At 49.1% G+C, this 26,107-nt stretch overlaps 1 protein-coding gene across 20 annotated transcripts in view; it reads right to left on the bottom strand.

Moving 5' to 3' along the window:
- Positions 1–26,107, bottom strand: part of dst (dystonin) — a 779,292-nt gene that overhangs the window by 401,617 nt on the left and 351,568 nt on the right. For 19 of the 20 annotated variants that reach the window (XM_072498412.1, XM_072498427.1, XM_072498428.1 and 16 more), the window contains 5 exons: positions 20,658–20,785; positions 11,422–11,515; positions 11,156–11,310; positions 8,496–8,955; positions 7,409–7,537 (listed from right to left, as the gene is read on the bottom strand). In XM_072498412.1, coding sequence (XP_072354513.1) covers positions 7,409–7,537; positions 8,496–8,955; positions 11,156–11,310; positions 11,422–11,515; positions 20,658–20,785 — 966 coding nt within the window. Of the gene's footprint in view, positions 1–7,408; positions 7,538–8,495; positions 8,956–11,155; positions 11,311–11,421; positions 11,516–14,698; positions 15,095–20,657; positions 20,786–26,107 lie in introns of those variants that run through there. The other variant, XM_072498422.1, reaches the window with a different exon arrangement.

Raw genomic sequence — 26,107 nt, 5'->3', positions numbered from 1 at the left:
AGCTGGTGGAGTTTTTTGAAGATTGCTTCGCCAAGCTGAAGAAGGACACGCTGGACCCGATTAAGGCTTCGATTGATCAAGTTGTGCAGAATCAAGAGACCCACGGAAGAGCGATCCAGGAGGTGGAGAAAAAGGTGTCTGAGCATGAGTAGTACATAACCGTGCTGGAGACCAAGGTGGAGATGATGAATGACCGCCAGAGAAGAATGCAGGGGGGTAGCATGGTGGCACAGTGGTTAGCATTGCTGCCTCACGGCGCTGAGGTCCCAGGTTCGATCCCGGCTCTGGGTCACTGTCCGTGTGGAGTTTGCACATTCTCCCCGTGTTTGCGTGGGTTTCGCACCCACAACCCAAAGATGTGCAGGGTAGGTGAATTGGCCATGCTAAATTGCTCCTTAATTGGGAAAAATTAATTGGGTACTCTAAATTTACAAAAGAAAAGAATGCAGGAGAAGCTGGAGGACCTGGAGAAACTGTCCAGGAGGCAGAATCTTAGAATTGTCGGCCTCCCTGAAGGCAGTGAGGGATCAGATGCGAGGACATATGTGACGGACATGTTGGAGAAGTTGATGGGTGCTGAGGCGTTCCCTCGGCCCCTGGAAGTGGATAGAGCGCACAGGCCCTCGCGAAGAAGCCCCGAGTGAACGAGCCGCCGAGGGCCATGGTGGTACGCTTTCACCGATTCCTGGACAAGGAACACATTCTGCGGTGGGCCAAGAAGGAACAGAGCAGCAAGTGGGAGAATTGTGAGCTGCGCATTTATCAGGACCTGGACGCGGACCTGGCCAAGAGGTGAGCTGGGTTTAATCAGGCAAAAACAGCCCCCTTTAAGAAGGGGGTAAAGTTTGGGATGCTGCACCCAGCCCATCTGTGGGCCACACATGAGGAACGGGACTTCTACTTTTAAATACCAGACGAAGTATGGAGTTTTATTAAAGAAAAGAGGCTGGAGGCGAATTAAAAGATACTGAAGCCTTGGAGAAGTACTGTGGCAGCGATTTGTTGTGCTGGTCTGTATAAGTAGTGTTCTGGGTAGTAAGGGGCTGCTTGGATGGCTCAAGGTAACTTTGTCTTGCAGGGAGCTGGTTAGAGGGGGCTTGGTCTTTGAGGTTGGTTCTGTTTTTTTGGGTGTTTCTTTTCTAAAGTGGCTGTTTCTTCACTGTTTTTTTTCTGATGTTTGTTTACTGGGGAATGTGATGGTTTTAATATGTTTGTCCAATTGGGGGGAGAGGGGAGAGAACAATGGGGAGACACTGCTTGGTGCCAGGGGCGGGCGCTATCAAGTCAGCATGGGTCAGCTGACTCACGGAAGCACAGTGGGGGGTGAGGTGTTAAGCTGGAGCTTGACTTGGGGGGTTGGGTTTCTAGTGTTGTTGCTGGGGGTGGGGGGGGGGGGGGGGAGAGATGGAGTGAGCTGCTTTGCTGACAGGGGAGGAACTGTTACTAGGGGACAAATACAAATGGGAGGTTGGGAACGGCAAATGCCCAGGTGGGGGCTCGAGGAGCCGAAGGGCGCAAGTTAGAGGCTGGCCAAAAAAGGGTGATGGCCAGTCGACAGGGTGGGGGGGGGGGGGGGGGGCTGGAAGCCACCCGACCAGACTGATTACATGGAACGTCAAAGGGCTGAATGGGCCGGTCAAGAGGGCTTGCGTGTTTGCGCATTTGAGGGGCTGAAGACGGACGTGGCAATGCTACAAGAGATACCTAAAGGTTGCAGACCAGACGAGATTGAGAAAGGGGTGGGTTAGCCAAGTATTCCAGTCAGGGCTGGACTCAAAGACCAGGGGGGTTGCGATCTTCATCAACAAACAAGTGGCATTCGAGGCAGGGAGAATCGTGTCAGGCAAGGGGGTTAGGAACATAATGGTGAGTGAGAAGCTGGAGGGGGTGCGGGTGGTACTCGTGAACATATATGCTCCGAATTGGGACGATGTGGAAAATCCAGCACGGGGGGGGGGGGGGGGGGGGGAGGAGATAGGCCGGCAGCAGCAAAGGAATTGAAGGGGTTTATGAAACAGATGGGGGGAATAGACCCATGGAGGTTTGCAGAGCCAAGGGCGAAGGAGTTTTCCTTTTTCTCGCATGTCCACAAGGTATACTCTTGCATCAACGTTTTTGTTCAGAGCAGGGCGCTAATATCGGAAGTGGTGGATACGGAGCACTTGGCAATCGCAGTGTCGGATCATGCCCCACATTGGGTGGATCTACGGGTTAGTGTGGAGAGAGGGCAACACCCGCTGTGGAGACTGGATGTGGGGTTGCTAGCGGACAAAGCGATCTGTGGGCGGGTCCATCCAGAACTACCTGGAAACAAATGATACAGGGGAGGTCTCCGCACCGACAGTTTGGGATGCTCTGAAGGCAGTGGTCAGAGGGGAATTACTCTTGATATGGGCCCACAGACAAAAGGCAGAACAGGCTGAGAGGGATAGGTTAGTGGAGGAGATATTCCAGGTGGACAGGAGCTACTCGGAGGCCCCGGACGCGGGGCTACTGAGGGAGCGGAGGTTACAGGCGGAGTTTGGGCTGTTGAAAACAGGGAAAGCGGTGGAACAGTTGATGAAGGCAAGGGGGGCGATTTATGAGTACGGGGAAAAGACAAGCAGAATGTCAGCGCACCAGCTCAGAAAAAGGGAGGCGGCCAGGGAGATAGGTAAAGCAAAGAGTAGAGGCAGGAATACTGTCCTGGACCCAGCGGGGGTGAACGAGGTGTTTAAGGACTTCATTAGTAAATTATATGAGTCAGAACCCCCGGCTGGGGTGGAGGGGATGAGGCAGTATTTGGATCAGTTGAGGTTTCCGAGGGTAGATGAGGATCTGGTGGAAGGGCTGGGAGCCCCAATTGAGATTGAGGAAATAATCAAGGGGTTGGAGGGCATGCCCCAGGGCCGGACGGCTACACGGTGGAATTCTATAAGATGTTTTCAGAGATATTGAGCCCACTGCTGGTGAGGACATTTAATGAAGCAACAGAGAAGGGAGTCCTCCCCCAACAATGTCGCAGGCCTCGATTTCATTGATCCTGAAACGGGAGAAGGATCCAGAGCAATGCGAGTCATACAGGCCAATTTCTCTACTGAATGTGGACGCCAAACTGCTGGCTAAAATACTGGCCACAAGGATAGAGGACTGTGTCCCGGGGGTGATAGGGGAAGATCAGACAGGATTTGTAAAGAGCAGGCAACTCAAGGCCAATGTTCGAAGGCTTTTGAATGTTATTATGATGCCCTCAGAAGGAGAGGAGGTGGAAGTGGTGGTAGTGATGGATGTGGAGAAGGCTTTTGATGGGGTGGAATGGAATTACCTGTGGGAGGCTCTGGGAAGGTTTGGGTTTGGAGAGGGCTTTACTGACTGGGTGCGGTTGCTCTATCAGGCACCAGTAGCGAGTGTACGAACGAACCGGCTGAGGACGGGGTAATTTAAACTACACCGAGGGACGAGGCAAGGGTGCCCCCTCTCCCCGTTACTGTTTGCTCTGGCCATTGGCCATGGCGTTAAGAGCCTCTAGGAACTGAAAAGGGCTGGTTCGGGGGGGGGGGGGGGGGGAATGGGGGGTGGAGCACCGGGTCTCGCTTTACGCAGATGATCTGCTCTTGTATATTTCAGACCCGTTGGAGGGGATGGGGGAAGTAATGGAAATCCTGGGGGAATTTGGCAAATTTTCAGGGTGTAAATTGAACATGGGGAAAAGCGAGATGTTCGCGATCTAGGCATGAGACTGGGAGAGCTGCCGCTTAGAATGATAGGGAAGAGCTTTCGGTATCTGGGAATCCAGTGGGCCCGGAAATGGAAGGCACTGCACAAGTTAAACCTATCCCGGTTGGTAGAACAAATGGAAGGGGACTTCAAGAGATTGGACATGCTCCCGCTATCACTGGCGGGGAGGGTACAGACTGTGAAAATGACGGTCCTTCCCAGATTTCTGTTTGTCTTTCAGTGCCTCCCCATCTTCATCCAGAGGGCCTTTTTCAAGCAGGTGAATAAGGTTATTTTGGGCTTTGTGTGGGCGAGTAAAACCCTGCGAGTGAAGAAAGTGTTGCTGGAGCGCAGTCGGGGGGAGGGTGGGTTGGCGCTGTCGAACTTCTGCAATTACTACTGAGCGGCTAATATAGCCATGGTAAGGAAGTGGGTAGTGGGGGAGGGGTCGGCATGGGAGCGGATGGAGGCAGCGTGGTGAAAAGACACCAGTTTGGGAGCATTGGTAACGGCACCTCTTCCGTTCTCGCCGGCCCGATACTCCACAAGTCCGGTGATGGTGGTGGCTCTGAGAATCTGGGGGCAATGGAGGAGAGATAAGAGAGTGGAGGGAGCATCGGTTTGGACCCCAATGTATAATAATCATTGGTTTGTACCGGGTAGGCTGGATGGTGGGTTCCGGAGATGGCAAAGGGCAGGTATTAGAAGGATGGGGGATCTATTTATAGATGGGAGTTTCCCCAGCTTGAAAGCCTTGGAGGATAAATTGGAATTGCCAGCAGGGAATGGGTTTAGGTATTTGCAGGTGCCCGACTTCCTGAGAAAACAGGTGCTGGCCTTCCCGCTGCTGCCGCCACGGGGGATACAGGATAGAGTCGGCTCCAGTACCTGGGTGGGAGAGGGGAAGGTTTCAGATATTTACCAGGAGCTTTCAGAGGCGGAGGAGATGGAAGAGATAAGGGAAAGTGGGAGGACAAGTTAGGAGGAGAGATCGAGGCGGGTCTATGGGCGGATGCCCTAAGCAGGGTTAATACCTCCTCATCACGTGCCAGGCATAGCCTGGTACAATTTAAGGTAGTCCACCGGGCACACATGATAGTGGCTAGGATGAGTAAGTTTTTCGGGGTCGAGGATAGGTGTGCGAGGTGCGCGGGAAGCCCAGAAAATCATTTACACATGTTTTGGGCATGCCTGAAGCTTAGAGGGCTTTGGCAGTGTTTTGCTAAGGCAATGTCCGCGGTGTTAAAAACACGGGGGACGTGATTCTCCGACCCCCCGCCGGGCCGGAGAATCGGCGGGGGGCAACGCGAATCGCGGCACACGCCCCGACACCGGGATGCCATTCTCCCGCCTGTGGAAAAATGGGCGGGCATGGCGCCGGGCATCACGGAGAATCGCCGCAAATGGCTGTAGGGGCGATTCTCCGGGCCGAACGGCCGTCCAAAAAAATCCAAGTCCCACCTGCGCCGTTATAACATGCTCTGGGCCGGCAGGAACTCGGGGTTGAAGGGTCCGGGGGCGGCCTGTGGGGGTGGGTCCAACCCCAGGGAAGCCCGTAGTGGCCTGGCACGCAAATGGGGCCCACTGATCGGCAGGCCGGCCTCTCTGGCTACGGAGCTCTTCTTCCGCACCGGCTCCTGGATCACTGGATCAGGACAGGCGCGGGGATGACGGCCAGTGCGCATGCGCTAGTTGGTGCCGGCCCAACTGCGCATGCACGGGCACTGGGACCGGCAGCTGGAGCGGCGTGCTGGCCCCCCCAGGACCCGAGAATCAGGTCTCGGAACCGGAGCCGGAGTAAAGTACTCCCGTTTTGGCGCCGGACCAGCGAATCGCGGCCGGGTGGTGCCGAGTCCGGAGGTGGTGATCTTTGGTGTGTCGGAAGAGCTGGGAGTTCAGGGGGCGAAAGAGGCCGACGTCTTGGCCTTTGCCTCCCTGGTAGCCCGGAAACAAATCTTATTAATGTGGAGGGACTCAAAGCCCCTGTGTGTAGAAACCTGGGTGAGTGACATGGCTGGGTTTCTCAGTCTCGAGGAGATAAAGTTCGCCTTAAGAGGGTCAATGGTAGGGTTCACCCGGAGGTGGCAGCCGTTCGTCGACTTTCTCGGGGAAAATTTAAATGTGAGCAGAAGGGGGGCGGGGGGCGGATTGTTGTTTTATGGTTGGGGTGTGTGAAGATGGGGATGGGGTGGAAATGTTTATTATACCATGTTGATGTCATTGTTAATGTTATTCTTCTAAAAATTTTCAAATACCTTATTAAAAATATTTTTTTTTTTTTTTAAAGATACAGATCAGCCATGATCTGTACAGGCTTGAATAGGCTTGAAGGGCCCAATGGTTTACTTCTGTTCCTCTAGCAGAAATTGGAGTCCTGGCTGCAAAGTCTCTGACGCCTCCTTTTGCTCGGGTTCGGGCCCTGATGCAGTCGCTGAGTAAAGAGGAGTTAATAAACCAGCTCAGGTAGAAGAAGTGGAAAGCCAGGTAGGATTGGGATAGAATGTGTAGGGCAGCCACAGGCCATTCGGCCCAACTAGTTTATGACCCACATGAGCCTTTCCCATTCTAATTCATCAAACCCAGTCATCAAACTTTCTAATTTTTGCTCTCTCTACACATCATCCAACTTCCCCTTTAATGGGTCTGTGATATTCTTCTCAACTGTCAGATGGCAGTGAATTCAACACTCTAACCACCTCTGGGTGAAGATATTTCTCCTGATCATATTAAGTTGATGGCCCCTAGTTTTGGTCTGCCCCAACAAGTGGAAACATTTATTTGTCTCCGCATTGCAAAATCCTTTTGTAATCCGAATGACCTTCATTACGTCACCCATTGCTTTTGTGTTTTCCAGAGGAGAGCCCCAGACTGCAAATTCTTTCCTAGTTTGTAACCTCTCCGAAAATCAATCAAAATGGGAATGAAAGAACAAAAAATTTGCCCTCCCCAAGAATACATCAAAACCAGGATCTGTTTGAAGAGCGATATTTCTTGGAGGGTGGGGGGGTTCTCCAGTCCGCCAGCCACGTGTTCCTCAGCGCCGCGCCCACGCTGGCAGCGGGATTCTCCATTCCCACCACCTGCCGATGGGATTTTCCATTGTGGCCAACCCACGCCACCGGGAAACCCACACAACGGAGAATTCTGCCGGCCGAGAATCCCATCCAAAATATTTCTCAGCCATTCCCAGACTCTCATACTCCACAGAATCACAACATTAAATGTTACTGCACAAGAGGGGGCCATACATCCCATTATGTTTCTTTGAAAGGGGCGGCAAGTGGCGCAGTTATCACTGGGACTACGCCGCTGAGAATCCCGGCCCTGTGTCACTGTCCGAGTGGAAGTTTCACATTCTCCCCGTGTCTGCGTGGGTTTCACCCCCACAACCCAAAGATGTGCAGGTTAGGTGGATTGGCCATGCTAAATTGCCCCTTAATTGGATAAAATATATAATTGGGTACTCTAAAGTTAAAAAAATAATTGTTTATTTGAAAGAGCTATCCAATTAGCCCCATTCTCTCCTTACCACCACCCTCTCCGCCATCCCCCACCCTCCCCATTTTCTGACTTATCCCATCGTCCTTCAGTAAAACCAAAATAAAGTAGCCATTAATTACACCCTTGTAGGAAATAGACGAATGTGACTTTCAATAAAGTCCCGCTGGCTGCAGGTGATTCAAAAGTATCTGTTGATTCTCGGGTCAGTTACCTCAGCAGCTCTGGCTTCTCTGATGCTTGTTTCAAAGTCTTCAATCGCTCGGTGGACATTCTTGTGATTTTCTAAATGACTGTCAATGCTTGGTAAATCAGAGCCCCACTCAGCACGGGCAAGCTGCACCTAATTTAAAACACAACATGAATAATCAGAAATTTCTTCACCAGCACCATCAAAAGTTACCTTCCCCGCAGCATAAGGAGACCTTCTGTCCCATCAGATGTGCGTAGATCCATTACTGGAGCAACCACTGCCGACCCCTTGATATGTTGTCTTACCACAGCCCAAGTATAGTTCAATATAAATATCGATGCTGAAAGTGCTCGATAAAACATGGTGTTGGAGAAGTGCAGATCTTTCTTTGTTCAAAAAAAAACTCAGTGCTGGACCAGGCAAGAAAATCGGCTGCACAGCCGACATTTAGCGATATATTTTCCAGCACTTGGTAAAAGAGAAAGCTAAAGGGCGCCCCAATCTTAAATAATAAAAATAATTGCCAAGGAGATGAAACTGCCCTCTTGCATATGTGTTCCCCCACCGCACCCCCTCCCAAAACACACAAACAGGGAATCAGCCTTCCCCACACGGGGAATCCCCCACATGTACCTCCTCAACTGAAGACCTCCTCCACTGGCCCCCGGCCCTGCCCCCTGGCTCCGGGCACTGCCCTATGGGTCCACTGAAGCCATGCTGCTAAAGAGCTACAAAGAAAGGCCGGAACATGTGCTCCTGTTGAAAGGCAATTCCATTTGTCGGAAAGATATGGTGCCAGCCAGAGATTAGATGGGAGCTGGCTACAAGAAATTCACTTTGCACTATTGAAGCAAGCCAAGTAATGTTAGTTCTCCAACAGGTTCCAACAACACTGCTTTCCTGGAAGTTCTCGCATGCGAAATCTGACAAATTATTTGCAATCAAAATAACATTTTTAAAATGGTTCAGCTGACATCAAACTCTAAGCACAATCAGATAATAGCGGTGAGGCCCTAATACTATAAAATAAACAAAACTACAAAATGCCATAAAACAAGTGGGGAGGAAAAAGAAAATCAGATAGTAAATGTCTTACGGCATTGCTTACCTGCACATCTTCCACCCAATTTAACAGATCCTGCAAAAAATTTGTGTTGATTTCCTCCTCCGTCAGAGTCGGGTCAATGATCTGCGATCTAATCAATGGCTTTCTGATCTGCATCAGCTTCACTGTCAGGATCTTGTCAGTGTCCATACAGGGGACAAAGCCTTGAATGAACCCGTGTGTCAGGACAGGCTTTAGGCCAGAGGACAGTGCCATTGACAAGCTGGGGGTGTGAACTGGGGTCAGTCCATGTGTCAAGCTTGGCGTCAGGCTCCGAGATAAACTGGAAGTCAGGGATGGTGTCAAACTCGGAGAGAAACCAGAGGAGAAGCTCTGATTCAGGCTCTGATTTAACCCAGCTATCATCAGCTGGGTCTGCTCCATTGATAAGGAACGTCCTTTACTGTACACCGATGAGTAATCAGACTTCAGAAACATCAATTCATCGCGGAGCTTGCTGACTCTGCAGAGAGAAAAAGCACCTTGTATTCATTCCCATTTATCATTTTGCGTTTGATTTTTTTTCCAATTTTCTGCCTTCCACAAAGGTTGAGGTAACTTAAATGGCACATTAAAAGTTGATTTTCAAAAAGGAAGGAATATTGAAATATTAGGTTTGTTTCAGCTCATCAATTAAAGAAATGCTAGTTGTGGGAAAATAAATGTTTCCCAACCCGTTGCAGCCAATGTCAGCATCAATTACTGCAAAACGAAAAGAACAAATTTCCATTTGCATAGCTGTTCAAAACGATCATGGTTGATTGGACACTTCAATGCCTTTCACACCCACTAACCCCATAACCTTTATATTGGTCCAGGAAACTGGAGAGGACTTCCCTGCGAGGTAGCACTGTGGGATTGTTTACAGCATAAATTAGGTTCAGGATAAAAAAAGATTCTTGTGTTCTAACCCAACAAATGTCCATCTCAGAGGTGCACCTCCCAATGCTCCAGAGTGACATTACCCATTCCCATATCTGCCATCGGAAGGGAGCTGACAACTACCTGGGAATTAGTCTCCACCTTTGATCAATTATGTATAGAATTTACAGCAGAAACCACCACTCCATTATGTTTGTTGTTCAGTTTCACACAAGCCTCTTCTGATTATATTTACTCCATTTAACTCTACTTAAATATCCTCACATTTCTTTCTTACTCATGTAACGATCAAGCACGCCTCTAAATGCCTCCAAGCAAAAACCTCCCTTCTGTCAATTCAAATATTGATCTCTCAGCCTATTGCAAGAGTCTATCCTGTTTATTTCCTTTGTTCCCATTTATTTTATTTTATTGCCTTTGGGCGGTGGCCACATAATCGGAACGTGCCTTTAAGCAGACAAGTGCTTGCCAGGACAGTGTGTTCTTAGGTTTTGTATTTTGGAAGAGAAACCAGACTCGTCGGCACCGAGTGAATCTTAGGAACCGGTTTTGGAGAAAGTTGGTTTGATTGGCTAACTGGCAACCTGTGGGTTGGCCTGGGACAGTGTTCTGCCTGACAACAGTCATTGATTGGTTCCTGCCAGGTGGCTTTTTTTTCCCCCAAAGAGATTCTGTCAGAAGCCTCTACACCCTCAAAGGAAGAGGAGCTGTGTTTTTCTCTCTCTCTCTGCTGTTGGTTGCCTGCTGTCTTCATGAGCCTGCTGTGAAAATCATTATAATGTAAAGGGAGAAAAAAGTACCCAACTGAAGACCTAACCATGCGAAAGAAACTAACTGGGATACATTCATCCGAATCATCCTTTATTTTATTATTATTTCTTTTATCTTTCCACAACCCTTTTCCTTCTGTGTTGTTTGTCTGTGTGTGATATATAGAGGGTGGGGCGATTTAGAAAGGGAGGGGGGCGGGTTGGGAATCAGATAGTGAATAGCCAGTTGTACTTTTTTGCCTATTTAATTATAATTACTGCTAATAATAAAAGGTTACTGGTTTTAAAATTTTACAAATCTGGTGACTGTCGTCAATTTAACTCAACCAAAGCTATAGGTATTAATTTAAAATCTAATTTCCCCGGTGTTCCGACTCCGGATCAAGTGAAGCTGGAATTGACCATACACTAGCCCAAGGAGTGGTAATGCTGCGGTAAATTCTCACACTGTGGATTTCCACCTACTAGAATTAGTTTCATTAAGGAAAGTTCTGCAACATTCCGAAGAAATTTATTTGTTCTCTATTGAAGCGGGGGTGGGGGGGGGATGGAGGAAAAGGATGCCGGATCTGCAAGAGCTTCTACATCTTGTCCCGGTCCAGCAACCTCCGTTCAGACCAGAAGTGGACATGAATCTGCCACAGTGATAGAAGCAACCAAACAGTTTCTTCCTACTCTCCATTAGTTCTCAAACAGATACGATGTCCTACGTTACATTAATGACTGCACCTCAAAAGGTGCTGCATTGGCTGTAAAGCACTTTGAGAGAGGTTGCGAAATGCATTACAGAAGTGCAAATCCATTCTTTCTTTCTCATGGCCTCTTGGGCAGCTCATCAAATTCCAGCCAGCATTTGCGGTACAGGCAAAGAGAAGATGAAAGGGAGAAAAAGCCTTTTTAAAGAAAACATTAACATAGTCAACAAAAAATACAAAACAAGAAGTGACCTTCTGAAGTTTCCATTTCATAATTTAATTGAGGTGAAATTCTAGGATTATTCCAGGGCCCTACCTTTGAACAAGTTGGTCGGCCTGATAATACTTTCCATCAAATAAAATCTGGGCGTCAACGATTTGTTGACGGATGAGATTTTCAGATTCCAAAAGATATCCTTCAACCTCCTGCTCATTCTGAAACTGAAGACCCGATTCCAACCGCTGAACATCCTGAAATTTGAAGAGCAGAAGCTTGGGTTACACGCAGCCGGTCTACGCCTCAATAGAATTCAATATCAAAACGCCCGGTTGCTCGGTCAAATAGCACTGGATGTTACTTACAAGTTGGAGTGAATTTCTTGCCCGTAACAGTTTATCTTCACATGCCACACTATCACACTGAAGTCTGGAGGCGATCTGTTGCAGCTTTTCAAGCCTAGAGAGAGGGTTTTTTAAGAAAAATAAATGAAAGTAAAATTCAAACACCGCAGAAACCGTTTTAGTTTGGGGTTGTGATGCACAAGAATGATGTCAATTCAACTGCATGTTCATTTCTCTTCACTTTTATTTATAGTGACTCCAACGGAAATGAAAGTCGGGAAGAGGTGTAAAATGGTGGCTGCTTTATACATAATTGTCCAAACAAAATTACCTCCTTAGATTTTAATGATTCTGACTAAAACTCCGCTCGCTGTGATACATCAATGTGCACTTTTCTTATTTCACACAGGTGCCAGGATTCCCTCTTCTGGCTGACGGTGAGAGTCATGTGACATGGTAATGCTTGTGCAGATGGAAAAGCCTGCGATTCCCACAATTAATATTCTCCGCCTCAATTGCCATAAAAGGACACAAAAATAGAAAGTGAATAAACCTCTTCACTCAAAATACCAGCAAGGAGCTCTCGCACTTCCTTTATCATTAAGATTGACACCATCTGATCAGCAGCTTCCCTCCCTTTCCCGAGTCCACTGGGGCAAACTTCCTGCATGTATTCCCTGTGCAAGCCCTGACCTCGCACCTGATATACATCACTGTAAGTACACAAAGGGTTAATGTACATACACTACACCTAGCTAGACACTAGAGGGAGCACCAGAGACATGACACACAGACAGTCAACCAATAGGTCAGTAAGATAGGCCACGACCAATGGGCATTCAAGATACACATAGAGGTGACACTACCACAGGAGGGCATACCAACCCATATATAAGGACACAGCACATGCTCAGTCTCTTTCCAGTGGAGACACTCAGTGTGTACACAGGGTTGATTGAACATCACATCCACCACGTGAATTGTAGCAGACTGGTTTGTCAGTCTGAGTAGCTATAGAAGGATTAACAGGAGAGTCGAATCCAAGTAGGAGAATCATTAACAGTAATAAATGTGTTGAAGTTATCTCCAAGTCTGAACCTTCCTTTGTCAGAGTGCACATCAAGGAAGCAGCTTATGCTACGTCAAGAGCATAACAAAACAGCACCTTCCTCTAGTTTCTCTCCTGTCATGCCCTCTCTGAGCTCATCTTGTCCATGACACCACTTTCTGCTCCTTCAACCTCATTCTCACTAAATTGCTGACCATCGAACTTCCTCTCCTGGGCCCATGTTAGCTGATATTGTAAACGGCTCTCTAACTTCAAGGACTTCCCTCCACTCCTTCAAATCTGCCATCATCAACTCTCTTCTCAGAAAATCAACCCTGAACCCATCCGCTCTTATAAACTATGCCCAAATCCGTGCCCATCTTTCCTGAGCTCCATGCTTGATTTCTTGCAATCAGATTTCCACCCCACCACAGTATCGTAAGAGCTCTTATCAAAGTGACAATGGACATCCTATGTGCCTGCGACAAAGGCAAACTATCCTTCCACAGCCTTCTCGATCTTTGACGCAGCTGGTCACACCATTCTCCTCCAGCACCTTTCCAATATTGTCCAACTAGGTGGAACTTCATCTGCCTGCTTCCAGTCTTACCTATCAAGTCATAGTCGGAGAATCACTGACAATGGTTTCTCTTTCCGCTCCTGCAAGTGTCCCCCAAGGATCAATCCTTGGCTCCCTCAGAGACATTATCCGAAAACACGACAACAACTTCCACATGTGTACTGATGACTCCGAGCCCAACCTCACATCAAATCTCTTGATCTCTTCACTGTCACTAAATTATCAGACTGCCTCAGCTCACCTGCTGCTGAAACCCTCACCATGCCTTTGCTATCTCTCGCCTCAACTATTTTTACACATTCCACCCTCTGTAAACTTGAGATCATCCAAAACAAAAACAACGTCACTGCTCACATCCTACTTACACCAAGATGCATTCACCCAATGCCACTGTACCTACTGACAAACTCAGACTTCCAATGAAGGGACTCCTGGATTCTAAATTGCTCAACCCTGTTTTCAAACACCTCCATGGCCTTGCCCCTCTCAGTCCCTGCAACATCCTCCAGCCCTGCAGCCTTCCAAGATATGATGCTCATCTGATTCGACCTACAGAGTATTCCAAATTTAAAGCATTGGCTGGTGTGCCTTCAGCTGCCTGAACCCTAAGTTTTGGAGTTCCCTCCCTAAACCCCCTGCTTGCCCTCTTTTAAGACACCCCTTAAGCAACCTCTTGGACCATTATTTTATTCATTGGCCCCAATATCTTCTTATGTGGCTTCGAGAACATACCTGTGAAGAGCCTTAGGATGTTTCACTATCTTAAAAGCACCATATAAAAGCAAATTGCTGCTGTTGAAAACAGTGTTGGACAAAGTGGAGATCCTTTAGCCAGGACTAATAAGGCAGGATTGAGACCCCAGGAAAAAGGAGTGACAATTAAAGCAAGCAGCAACGATAATGCAAAAGCACAATATCAGAGTGTAAGTGGCTGTTGGTGGTGGGCGGAGTGGAAAAGAATCGTAGTACAATACAGCACAGAAAACCCTTCAGTCCATCGTAGAATGTACAGTGCAGAAGGAGGCCATTCAGCCGATCAAGTCTGGATCAGCCCTTGGAAAGAGAACCCTACTTAAGCCCACAGCTCCACTGTAACCCCAGCTAACATTTTTGGACACTAGGGCAATTTAGCATAGCCAATCCACCTAACCTGCACATTTTTTGACTGGGAGGAAACCAGAGCACCCGGAGGAGATCCACGCAGTCACAGGGAGAACTCCACACAGACAGTGCCCCAAGTCGGGAATCGAACCTGGGACCCTGGAGCTGTGAAGCAACGGTGGTAACCACTGTGCTACCGTGCCGCCCATACTATGTCATTTAATCTATTTTTCAAGTTGTATTCGGCCATATCTCAGAAATAGATGCCCCAGATTCATTAAATTTGTGTGATAATATTATTTACATATCTCGTGTAAAACAATACAATCATATATTGTTACAGCACACGAGGTAGCTTTTACCCCACCATATCTGTGTCAGTTTTTAGAAAGAGCTACCGAATTAGTCCCACTCCACCTCGTTCTTTTACAATAAATCAGTTAATTTTTAAATTCTCAAATATTTTAAAGTTACTATCGAATTTGTTCCCACTACCCCGTCAGAAAGTACGTCGATAACATTTGGGAGGCACGCTGCAAAAGTGCACCCCATGACAATGCAGAACATACCTCATACAATCCATGTCGCTGCTAGAGGACGTCCAGGAGTTGACAAAGGTTCTCCCCCCAGAGCTGCCGGGTGAGAAGCTCTCGACGGAGCTGGTGCTGGTGCTGTTGCACAGGGAGTAGGGGCTGTGGCCACTGAAGGCGATCGCCTGCTCATTCGTTTTCAACATGACCAGCAGCCAGCCAGCTGTCAAACCCGAAACACCCCACACCTAGCCACTTGTTACCGATGCTGCAAAACAGCAGAGCAGCCTCTCTCTGCAGGTTAGCTGCTGCCTCGTACCAGGCAAATGCTCTCAGCAGCTGGCCACACCAGTGCAAGTACAAGCGAGACTTCACCTGCAGACTAAATCAGACCTTAATAATCTGATCAAACAATCAGGAATGTGCTTCTGGGCATGCATACTTGTTGTGTCATTTCATTCATTATTAATAAATCTGGGACACTCCTTTTCACTGCCCTACCCATATCAAAAACCACAAAACAAGCGCTCCAATTCACTCAAACCCACTCACGGCTCTCTTTCAGCGACGAAAGAAAAATACGATCTTCAGATCATGCCATTTAACCCATTCCGAGGCACACAGATAAAACCTTTTAAAATGAAACTCCAATTGTTTAACCATTAAAAACAAACTACAGACTTCCGGTTGCGGCTATGCGGAGCTAAGCCACATGATTCGGCAGCTCCCGCTACCACGGACTTTCGGGCTCGTTAGAGGAGCCCCAACGGAACTTTTTTTGACGCAACCCGTGGGGAAGGGAAGAGAGAGGTCCCCCTCCAACTTCTATGAAACGGACCAGAAGTGTAACGGCCAAAGGAGCGGCACTGGAGCAACGGGAGAAGCGAGGGAAAGAAAACAAAATGGCGGCGGCCAGGGACAAAGGGGAGCTGCAGGAGTTCATCAAGCTTCGTGGGCCTTCTGGGTGATCCCGAGTCCTTCAATTGCCGAAAGCATAGGCGCCAACATCTCCTTGCGCATCTCCTCGCGCTACTCCTCGAAGCAGCGCTTGTCCCGGGGAAGATGGACGGGGGGTTCCAGAGCTGGCATCGGGCAGGGATTGGAAGAATGGGGTACCTGTTCATCGACGGGACGTTTGCGAGCCTAGGGGCACTGGAGGAGAAGTTTGAGTTACCCCCGGGAAATGCCTTTAGATATATGCAGGTGAGGGCTTTTGTGAGGCGACAGGTGAGGGAATTCCCGTTGCTCCCGGCACAAGAAGTTCAAGATAGGGTGATCTCGGGTGTATGGGTCGGGGAGGGCAAGGTGTCGGAAATACACCAGGAGTTGAAAGAAGAGGGGGAAGCGCTAGTAGAAGAGTTGAAGGGTAAATGGGAGGAGGAGCTGGGGGAGGAGATTGAGGAAGGTCTGTGGGCTGATGCCCTAGGTAGGGTTAATTCCTCCTCCTCGTGTGCCAGGCTCAGCCTGATACAATTTAAGGTGGTCCACAGAGCGCACTTGACGGGGGCGAGGTTGAGTAGGTTCTTTGGGGTGGAGGACAGATGTGGAAGGTGCTCAGGGAGCCCGGCGAACCATGTCCATATGTTTTGGTCATGCCCAGCACTGGTGGGGTTCTGGAGAGGAGTGGCGGGAGCAATATCTCAGGTGGTGAAAGTCCGGGTCAAGCCAAGCTAGGGGCTAGCAATATTTGGAGTAGTGGACGAACCGGGAGTGCAGGAGGCGAAAGAGGCCGGCATTCTGGCCTTTGTGTCCCTAGTAGCCCGGCGAAGGATCTTGCTAATGTGGAAGGAGGCAAAGCCCCCCAGCCTGGAGGCCTGGATAAATGATATGGCTGGGTTCATAAAGTTGGAGAGGATTAAGTTTGCCTTGAGAGGGTCTGCGCAGGGGTTCTACAGGCTGTGGCAACCGTTCCTTGACTATCTCGCGGAGCGTTAGAGGAAGGTCGGTCAGCAGCAGCAGCAACCGTGCGGGGGTATGGGGGGGGGGGGGGTTGGGGACATCCTGGGAGGGAGGGGGGCGAAGGGGGGACTGCCTGGGAGGGTGGATGAGCAAGAGATAACATGAAGGGTTGGGGAAACTGGCACGTATGGGTGAGGGCCAGAGTACAAAGCTGTGTAAATATATAATTTTGCCATGTATATATCTTGCTCTGCGTGATTTCTCGTTTTTGTGTTACGAGGGGGGGGGTTATTGTTTGTAAGGGAGAAAAATTGTGTTAAAAAACTTTAATAAGTATTTTTTTTTTTAAACTACAAAATTGTCACTGTTCTGATCAAATTAATTCTACATAAAAAAGACTTAATTGTTCACTACTTTGACTGCGTTTCCATTTTCATAGCTTTCTTGCCACATTGGTAACATAAATTCTCTATGGTTATACGTCTTATCCTCAGATCTACGTTTAAACATCTTGCATTCTTTATCAAATATTGAAGAAGGGAACCATTTTCAGGCCACAGCAGTTGAATCAGCATCAGCCTGTCACGCCATTATTTTATTGGTATATTCTTAGATTAAATGTTCTCTTTTGCTTTTATTGAGGCAGTGAATCAGGGTGGATTCTTGTTAACAAATAGGGACCGGTTCTCCATTACCTCACATGAACAGCCTATCATGATGTGCAAGTCTACACAGTGAGGGTCAGTTGTACCATGGAAGGCACTGAAGTGTGTGATATGATTTTGCTGACATTCTCTCTCCGCTCACAAACACTATCAAATTCAGCATCCGAAACAGGAACAATGTCTGGTTTCGCCATTCGTTCAGTCCTGTGGCGCCGAGGCCAATCGCAGTGCATCGACCACTCAACAATGTGAGGTCAGCTAACTTGTAACTCTCAAGGAGCCAACCTGTTGCCTCTTTGGTCTCTCTAGGTCAGTACAACACAAGGTTGCACAGTTACCCACTGGCTCTTCAAAATACGCCAAAAATAGTTTAACTTTCAATGCAGCGCTTAATGGTAGGCTGAGAGAATAATGGGCGTCAACTGTGGCCACACTCTCACCTCAATCAGAATAATGTAGGCTCAAGTCTCCCTCCAGAGACTCCAGCATATAATTCAAGCTGACGCTCCCTTCTCAATACTGAGGTAGTGCTACACTGTCAGAGGTGCTGCCTTTCAGATGAGACATTCAATCAAGACATTTACCACATAAGACCTAGGAGCAGAATTAGGCAATTTAGCCCATCAAGTCAACTCCACCATTCAATCATAGAACTTACAGTGCAGAAGGAGGCCATTCGGTCCATCGACTCTGCACCGGCCCTCAGAAAGAGCACCCTACCTAAGCCCATACCTCCACCCTACCCCCACACCTCCACCTTATCCCCGTAACCCCACCTAACCTTTTTGAGACACTAAGAGCAATTTAGCATAGCCAATCCACCTAACCTGCACATCTTTGAACTATGGGAGGAAACCGGAGCACCTGGAGGAAACCCACGCAGGCAAGGGGAGAACGTGCAGGCCCCGCACAGACAGACCCGGGAATCGAACCTGGGACCGTGGAGCTGTGAAGCAACTGTGCTACCATGCTGCCCTTCATGGCTGATATGTTTCTCATCCCCATTCTCCTGCTTCTCCCCATAACCCCTGATCCCCTTATTAATCAAGAGCCTAATTATCTCGGTCTTAAAGACATTGGTGCTCTGAAACACTCTAAAAGGCTGTGCAAGACACTACTTCAATGTGTATCTCTCCTTTCATTTGGAATAATCTTGGTTCCTATCCATCACATCTGAAATGCTGAACTAGCTAATTCAGACAAGTCAATCTCACTTCAATATTTACTAGCTAATCGCTGATGCTCTTTTCACTTGTAATTTTCTGCACACAGGCAACAACTTTCTGCATGGAAACCTCTCCCAAGATTTTCAACTTACTCTACAATTATCGAACTTGAATTTGCAGCTCACATTTCTGTTCCTGGCTTCGGCTCAAAATAAGAACAAACCCGTCTTCACTATTTGATGAGGTCATTAAATGTTGAAAAGAGTGCAAGAGATGTGGGCATAAATGTCGAGGGAAAGGTACGTAAGAACAGCAAACATGAATTTCTGCTACAAACACACCAAGAAAGCTACAAAGATGAACAGGCAGAATATTCTGAAAAGAAAAGAATTTCCACTTGGAGGGCATTTGATCAGAGCAGAGACAATTTGGTCATAAAGTAAGTTTGATCGTTAAATTCAACACAAACACAGAAAATACTTAGACAAAGAGTCATCCAGACTCAAAATGTTAGCTCCCTTCTCTCTCCACAGATGCTGTCAGGCCTGTTGAGATTGTCCAGTATTTTCTGCTTTTGTTTCAGATTCCAACATCCGCAGTAATTTGCTTTTATATTAATAATTCAAGTTCAACTTGAAAGATTTAATCTGCGTTTCTTCAGACCATTTGGTGGACACCAGGGACATCATTCTCCGACCCCCGCCAGGTCGGAGAATCGCCGGGGGCTGGCGTGAATCCCGCCCCCGCCGGTTGCCGAAGTCTCCGGCACCGGATATTCGGCGGGGGCGGGAATCGCGCCGCGCCGGTTGGCGGGCCCCCCCGTTGGATTCTCCGGCCCGGATGGGCCGAAGTCCCACCGATAAATTGCCTGTCACGCCGGCGTGGATTAAACCACTTTTTGAACGGCGGGACAAGGCGGCGTGGGCGGGCTCCGGGGTCCTGGGGGGGGGGCATGGGGCGATCTGGCCCCGGGGGGTGCCCCCACGGTGGCCTGGCCCGCGATCGGGGCCCACCGATTCGCGGGCGGGCCTGTGCCGTGGGGGCACTCTTTCCCTTCCGCCTCCGCCACGGTCTCCACCATGGCGGAGGTGGAAGAGACTCCCTCCACTGCGCATGCGCGGGAATGCCGTCAGCGGCCGCTGACGCACCCGCGCATGCGCCGCCCCGAGATGTCATTTCCGCGCCAGCTGGCGGGGCAACAAAGGCCGTTTCCGCCAGCTGGCGGGGCGGAAATTCCTCCGGCGTCGGCCTAGCCCCTCAATGTTGGGGCTCGGCCCCCAAAGATGCGGAGCATTCCGCACCTTTAAGGCGGTGCGATGCCCGTCTGATTGGCGCCGTTTTGGGCGCCAGTCGGCGGACATCGCGCCTTTTCGGGAGAATTTTGCCCATGAATTCTAACAAGCACCGATGAATCACAAGACGGAACATTGAAGGGAGAAATGGTGCTTGATTTTTCAGTACCATCTTGTTGTACAATCTTAAAACAGAACCTCAATACCCACTACCTGCTATCCAGTTGCTGTTATTGCCATTGCATTGGAGGTGGTACAGTGAAGGATTACTGGATTAGTTCATGGGATAAGAGGGTTGTCCTGTCGTTGAGTAAATGGGACTTCTATTCTCTGGAGTTTAGAAGAATGAGAGGTGATTTCATTGAAACATGCTGGATTCTGAAACTGCTCGACAGGGTAGATGATGAGAGATTGCTTCCGCAGTGTCAGAATAAAGAGTTGATCGTTTAGGGACTGCGATGAGGAGAAATGATTTCAGTCAGAGGGTTGTAAACTCTTTGGAATTCTCTACTCCAGAGGGATATGCGCCATTGTTGAATACATTGAAGGTTGGGATAGACAGACTTTTGGCCTTTCAGGGAATTAAGGGATATGGGGAAATGGGCAGGAAAATGGAGTTAAAGCCGAAGATCAGTATTCAACATGTTGAATAGCAGAGCAGGCCTGATAGGCCGCACCAGATACTCCAGCTCCAAGATGTGTTCTTGTGATTAGCCAAACATCAAGACCGGACTCTACGGGATGAGGAATACATTTATTCCAAAGATGAAACATTAAGCATTCTGAATCCCACCAAATACTATAGCTCAAAATGACAGGAGTCACACACAAAATGATCTCATACACATATGAATTTCGGGTGTGACTAAAAGCCAGGGACAGAAATCTGATTTAATGACATTGATAAGACAGGTCGAGTGCCATCCAAAAAAAAAATAATTGCATCGAGTAATAACAAACACCAGTCTTCACAAACCTTTCCACTTCTGGCCGTAAGCTTTTTTCCCTCTCTAACATTGCGATGATTAATTTTCCCCACTCCTTCTCCATGTCATTTGGATGATAGCCTTGAGGAAGTTTAATGCGACCAAATTCTATCCACACCTAGAAAACAGTATTTGTCAAGGATGAAAACATCTTTTATTTTCTCAACAGGTTTGTAAAACAGGTCAAATCTGCGGACGTAACACAGACACTATGAGGCACTTTGGAGGGAGGGAGGGACTTGCCAGGCTGGTCACTGACAAAAAGCAAAGAACTGAGGGGAAATTGTTCAAAGTGAGGTACCAACTGTGGAAAATATTGAAGATGATAGCATGGGGGAAAAAAGAATAGCATCTGCAAGTCTCATTCGTAAGCAAATATGGAGAAAGTCCAGTGAACAGTGAGGAAATCTGTGTCAGGTTTATAAAGGTATCACCTCAAAAATAGAGATGGAAATAACAGATGGAAAGAGCGGGGAGGTGACAAGAAAGTAAGGGGCGGGGTGTGAGGAGAACTGTCAATATAAAATGATAATTCCATTTGCTTCTTTTCAGAATGGAGTCTAAAACTAGAGGGCATAGGTTTAAGGTGAGAGGGGAGAGATTCAGAAGGGCCCAGAGGGGCAATTTCTTCACTCAGAGGATGTGTGAGTGTCTGGAATGTGCTGCCAGAGGTAGTAGTAGAGGCGGGTACAATTGTGTCTTTTAAAAAGCATTTAGATAGTTACATGGGTAAGATGGGTATAGAGGGTTATGGGCCAAGTGCGGGCAACTGGGACTAGCTTAATGGTAAAAACTGGGCGGCATGGACTGGTTGGGCCGAAGGGCCTGTTTCCATGCTGTAAACTTCTATGATTCTATGAAATCTATGTGTGCCACCAAGAGTTAACAGGTGGCATATATTATCTAAAAACAGAAATCAAAGGATAGATTCCCTATTCAACAGGCAGTACAAAGGGATAAAGACTCTTTCAGAAACCATCAAGGGATATGAAACTACCATACTGAAAGGGGACCTGAACAATTGTGCAAGTTGGATAGACTGAATGTCTTTTCACAGTTTGCTTTCTTTGGCTCTCCTATCTGTGAAGACATTGTTTTCAAATTTCTGTCTTAAATATGTTACCATGGTGATAAAATGTGTTTGGAGCAGCAACACTCAAAGGCAAATGATGACAAACAATGACAATCAACTGCAGATGTTTTCCTGGGTCAATACCATGGAACTCCTGCCCTCCACCGCACAGACTGCAGCGCTTCAAGGCAGTGGCTCACCACCATCTTCTCAAGGGCAATACAAGTTGGCCTTTCCAATGATGTCCATATTCCAAGAATGAATTTTAAAAGTTTCCCCTTCACAGATCTGCACTCATTCGGCAGATCAAAGTACAGCGCAGCAAACAAACTGCTGGATTTCCAGCCCATTGAATCATTTCCCTCTGCTCCAAATCACAACCTTCTCACTGAAAGGAGAGACAGTAAACCAGGACCCAGTCTCCAATTATGCCAAGTGGTCAATGATAGGCAGTATTAGCTTGGGAGGGGAGGCGTTTAACAGCCAATGCCCTTGGCTATGAGTGATACGTGACCAGAGGAGACCAGTCGAGGGGACAAGTCAGACTCAATGTGCCATTTTTTAAAGAATGTGGAATCATGCAGGCCAAGGTCAGTAATGAAATGCTCCAAATATCTCCCATTATTAAGCTCATTAAATTCAGGAGCAATTCTTGCCCCAGTTGTGGACATATTTACCTAACAATAGTGCCGGCGACTTCCGGTTGCGGCTATGCGGAGCTAAGTCGCACATTCGGCAGCTCCTGTCAGAAGCTGATTTTTGGGCTCTTTTTAGGGGCCCCAGCGGCATTTGTTCGACGGTTCCCAGTGTGGAAAGGCGACAGTACGATTCCCCCGGCACTGTATAGATTGGACCAGGAGTGGAGCGGTGAAAAAGGTGATTTTGGTGCAGCGAAAAGTGCGAGGGAGGAGAAGCAAGATGGCGGCAGGTGGAGACCAGGCAGCATGGGCGCAATGATTGCAAGAGCAGGAGTTCTTCAAGCGTTGTTTTGCGGACCTGAAGGCAGAGCTGCTGGAGCCAATGAAGGCATCGATCGATAAGCTGGTCGAGACCCAGAAGGCCCAAGGGGCGGCGATCCGGGAGGTGCGGCAAAAGGCCTCGGAGAACGAGGATGAGATCTTGGGCCTGGCGGTGAAGGTGGAGGCGCACGAGGCGCTGCACAAGAAGTGGCAAGAAAAGTTTGAAGACATGGAGAATCGGTCGAGGAGGAAGAACCTTCGGATTCTGGGTCTCCCGGAGGGAGTGGAGGGGCCGGATGCTGGAGCATACGTGGTTACGATGCTGAACACGCTGATGGGCGTGGGAGCTTTCCCAAGGCCCCTGGACTGGATGTGGCTCACCGAGTCCTGGCGAGGAGGCCCAAGGCCAACGAGCCGCCGCGGGCGGTAATGGTGCGGTTCCACCGCTTTGTGGACAGGGAGTGTGTCCTGAGATGGGCGAAAAAGGAGCGGAGCAGCAGGTGGGAGAACACAGAGATCCGTATATATCAGGACTGGAGCGCGGAGGTGGCCAAGAAGAGGGCCGGTCTGAGCCCCCGACGGGGAGGGGGGGGATGCGCCGATTTTTGGATCGGCTGAGGTTCCCGAGGGTGGAGGAGGAGCAGGTGGTTAGGCTAGGGGCACCGATTGGGCGGGAGGAGCTGGTTAAGGGGTTGGGGAGGATGCAGGCGGGGAAGGCCCCGGAGCCAGATGTGTTCCCGGTTGAATTCTATCAGAAGTACATGGACCTGTTGGGCCCACTACTAGTGAGGACTTTCAATGAGGCCAATAAGGTGGAGTGGGAGTACCTTTAGGAAGTGCCGAGGGGGTTCGGGGAAGGGTTCGTTAGTTGCGTTAGGCTACTTTATGAAGCCCCGGTGGCGAGTGTGGCCACAAACCGGCGGAGGTCGGAATACTTTCGGCTGTACCGGGGGACAAGGCAGGGGTGTCCACCCTTGTTGTTCACATTGGCAATTGAGCCTTTGGCCATGGCACTGAGGGAGTCCAGGAACTGGAGGGGATTGGTTCGGGGGGGGGGGGGAAGGGGAACACCGGGTGTCGCTGTATGCCGATGACCTGTTACTGTATGTGGCAGACCCAGTGGGGGGGGGGGTCGGAGGTTATCCAGATCCTCAGGGAGTTCGGGGACTGTTACGGATATAAGCTTAACATAGGGAAGAGTGAGTTCTTTGTGATGCACCCAGGGAACCAGGGAAGGGAGACAGACGAGCTTCCGCTGAAGAGGGCGGAAAGGAGCTTTCGGTACCTGGGGATCCAGGTGGCTAGGAGTTGGGGGGCCCTGCACAAGCTCAATTTGATGCGGCTGGTGGAGCAGATGGAGGAGGAGTTTAAAAGGTGGGATATGTTGCCACTGCGGGTAGGGTGCGGTCAGTGAAAATGACGGTCCTTCCGAGGTTCCTCTTTGTGTTCCAGTGCCTTCCCATCCTGATCCCTAAGGCCATTTTTAAACGGGTCAGCAGGAGCATCATGGGATTCGTGTGGGCGAATAAGACCCCGAGGGTAAAAAGGGTGTTTCTGGAGCCTAGCAGGGACAGAGGATGGCTAGCATTGCCCAATCTTTGTGGGTACTACTGGGCTGCCAATGTGGCGATGATCCGTAAGTGGGTAATGGAGGGGGAGGGGGCAGCGTGGAAGAGGTTGGAGATGGTGTCCTGTGTGGGCACGAGTCTGAGAACGCTGGTGACAGCACCGCTGCCGCTCCCACCGACAAGGTACACCACGAGTCCGGTGGTGGCGGCGACTCTGAAAATTTGGGGGCAATGGAGGCACCACAGGGGTGAGGTAGAGGCCTCGGTTTGGTCCCCGATCGGAGAGAACCATCGGTTCGTCCCGGGGAGAATGGATGGGGGGTTTCTGAGCTGGCATCTGGCAGGAATTAAAAGAATGGAGGACCTGTTTATAGATGGGACGTTTGCGAGCTTTGGGGCGCTGGAGGAGAAATTTGGGCTGCCCCCCCCGGAAACGCCTTCAGGTACATGCAGGTGAGGGCGCTCGTGAGAGGGCAGGTGAGGGAATTTCCGCTGCTTCCAGCACGTAAGATTAGAGATAGGGTGCTCACGGGGGTGTGGGTTGGAGAAGGCAAGGTCTCGGGATCTATCAGGAGATGCAGGAAGAGGAGGAGACCTCGGTGGAGGAGCTAAAGGGTAAATGGGAGAAGGAGCTTGGGGAGGAGATAGTCGAGGGTCTGTGGGCTGATGTCCTGGGTAGGGTTAATTCTTCCTCCTCTTGCGCCAGGCTTAGCCTGGTACAATTTAAGGTTCTTCACAGAGCACATATGACAGGGGCGAGGTTGAGTAGGTTTTGTGGGGTAGAGGACAGGTGTGTGAGGTGCTCGGGGAGCCCAGCAAACCACGGCCATATGTTATGGGCGTGTCCGGCGCTGGATGGGTTTTGGAGGGGCTTTGCGAGGACTGTGTCTAAGGTGGTGAACACCCAGGTCAAGCCGAGCTGGGGGTTAGCATTATTTGGGGTATCGGACGATCCGGGAGTGCAGGAGGCGAAAGAGGCCGGTATTCTGGCCTTTGCTTCCCTGGTAGCCCAGCGGAGGATTCTGCTACAGTGGAAGGATGCGAAGCCCCCAAGCGTAGAAGCCTGGATCCGCGACATGGCAGGGTTCATCAAGTTGGAGAGGGTAAAGTGTGCCTTACGAGGGTCTGTGCAAGGGTTCTTCAGGTGGTGGCAACCATTCCTAGACATTCTAGCGTAACGTTAGGAGGTGGTCAGCAGTAGCAGCAACCCGGGGGGGGGGGGGGGGGGTTTGGGTATGTGTTTATTATTGTTTCATGGGGGGGTTTGTACATTGGGGGAATTCGCGATATAAGTGTACGATGTTGATCTGTGTGTTTTATGCTTTTCGTTTTTTTCTGAAAGGGGCGGTTTTGTTGAAAATTTGCTAAAATTGAATAAAAATATATATATTTAAAAACAATAGTGCCGGCCATAACATATTTCAATTGGATTTACAACACATAAACAGATCAACTAGTCCATGATGACATTTATGCTCCACAGAAGTCTCTTCACATCCTAACTCATCAAATGCTATCAGTAAAACCACCTATTTCCACTCCCTCAAGTTAATTGAGCTTCTCTTGAATGCATCTATGATATTCACCTCAAATAACTGCACGTGGTAGTGAGTTTCACTTTCTAACCACACTGGGTTAAGGAACTTTGCTCGAATTCCCATTGCATTAGTTGGTGACCGTGTTTTAGCGCTTAGTTTTGTTCCCCACCTCAAGTGCAAGTATTTTCCCTCCATCTGTTTGCTACTGGGATTCTCCGTCTGGGATTCTCCGACTGGATTCTCTAACCTCGCTCACGGCTGGGATTCTCTAACCTCGCTCACGGCTGGGATTCTCCAGCTGGG

The sequence above is a fragment of the Scyliorhinus torazame genome, chromosome 4, assembly GCF_047496885.1.
Source record: "Scyliorhinus torazame isolate Kashiwa2021f chromosome 4, sScyTor2.1, whole genome shotgun sequence".
NCBI lineage: Eukaryota > Metazoa > Chordata > Chondrichthyes > Carcharhiniformes > Scyliorhinidae > Scyliorhinus > Scyliorhinus torazame.
This window is presented reverse-complemented; position numbering and strand designations above follow the sequence as displayed.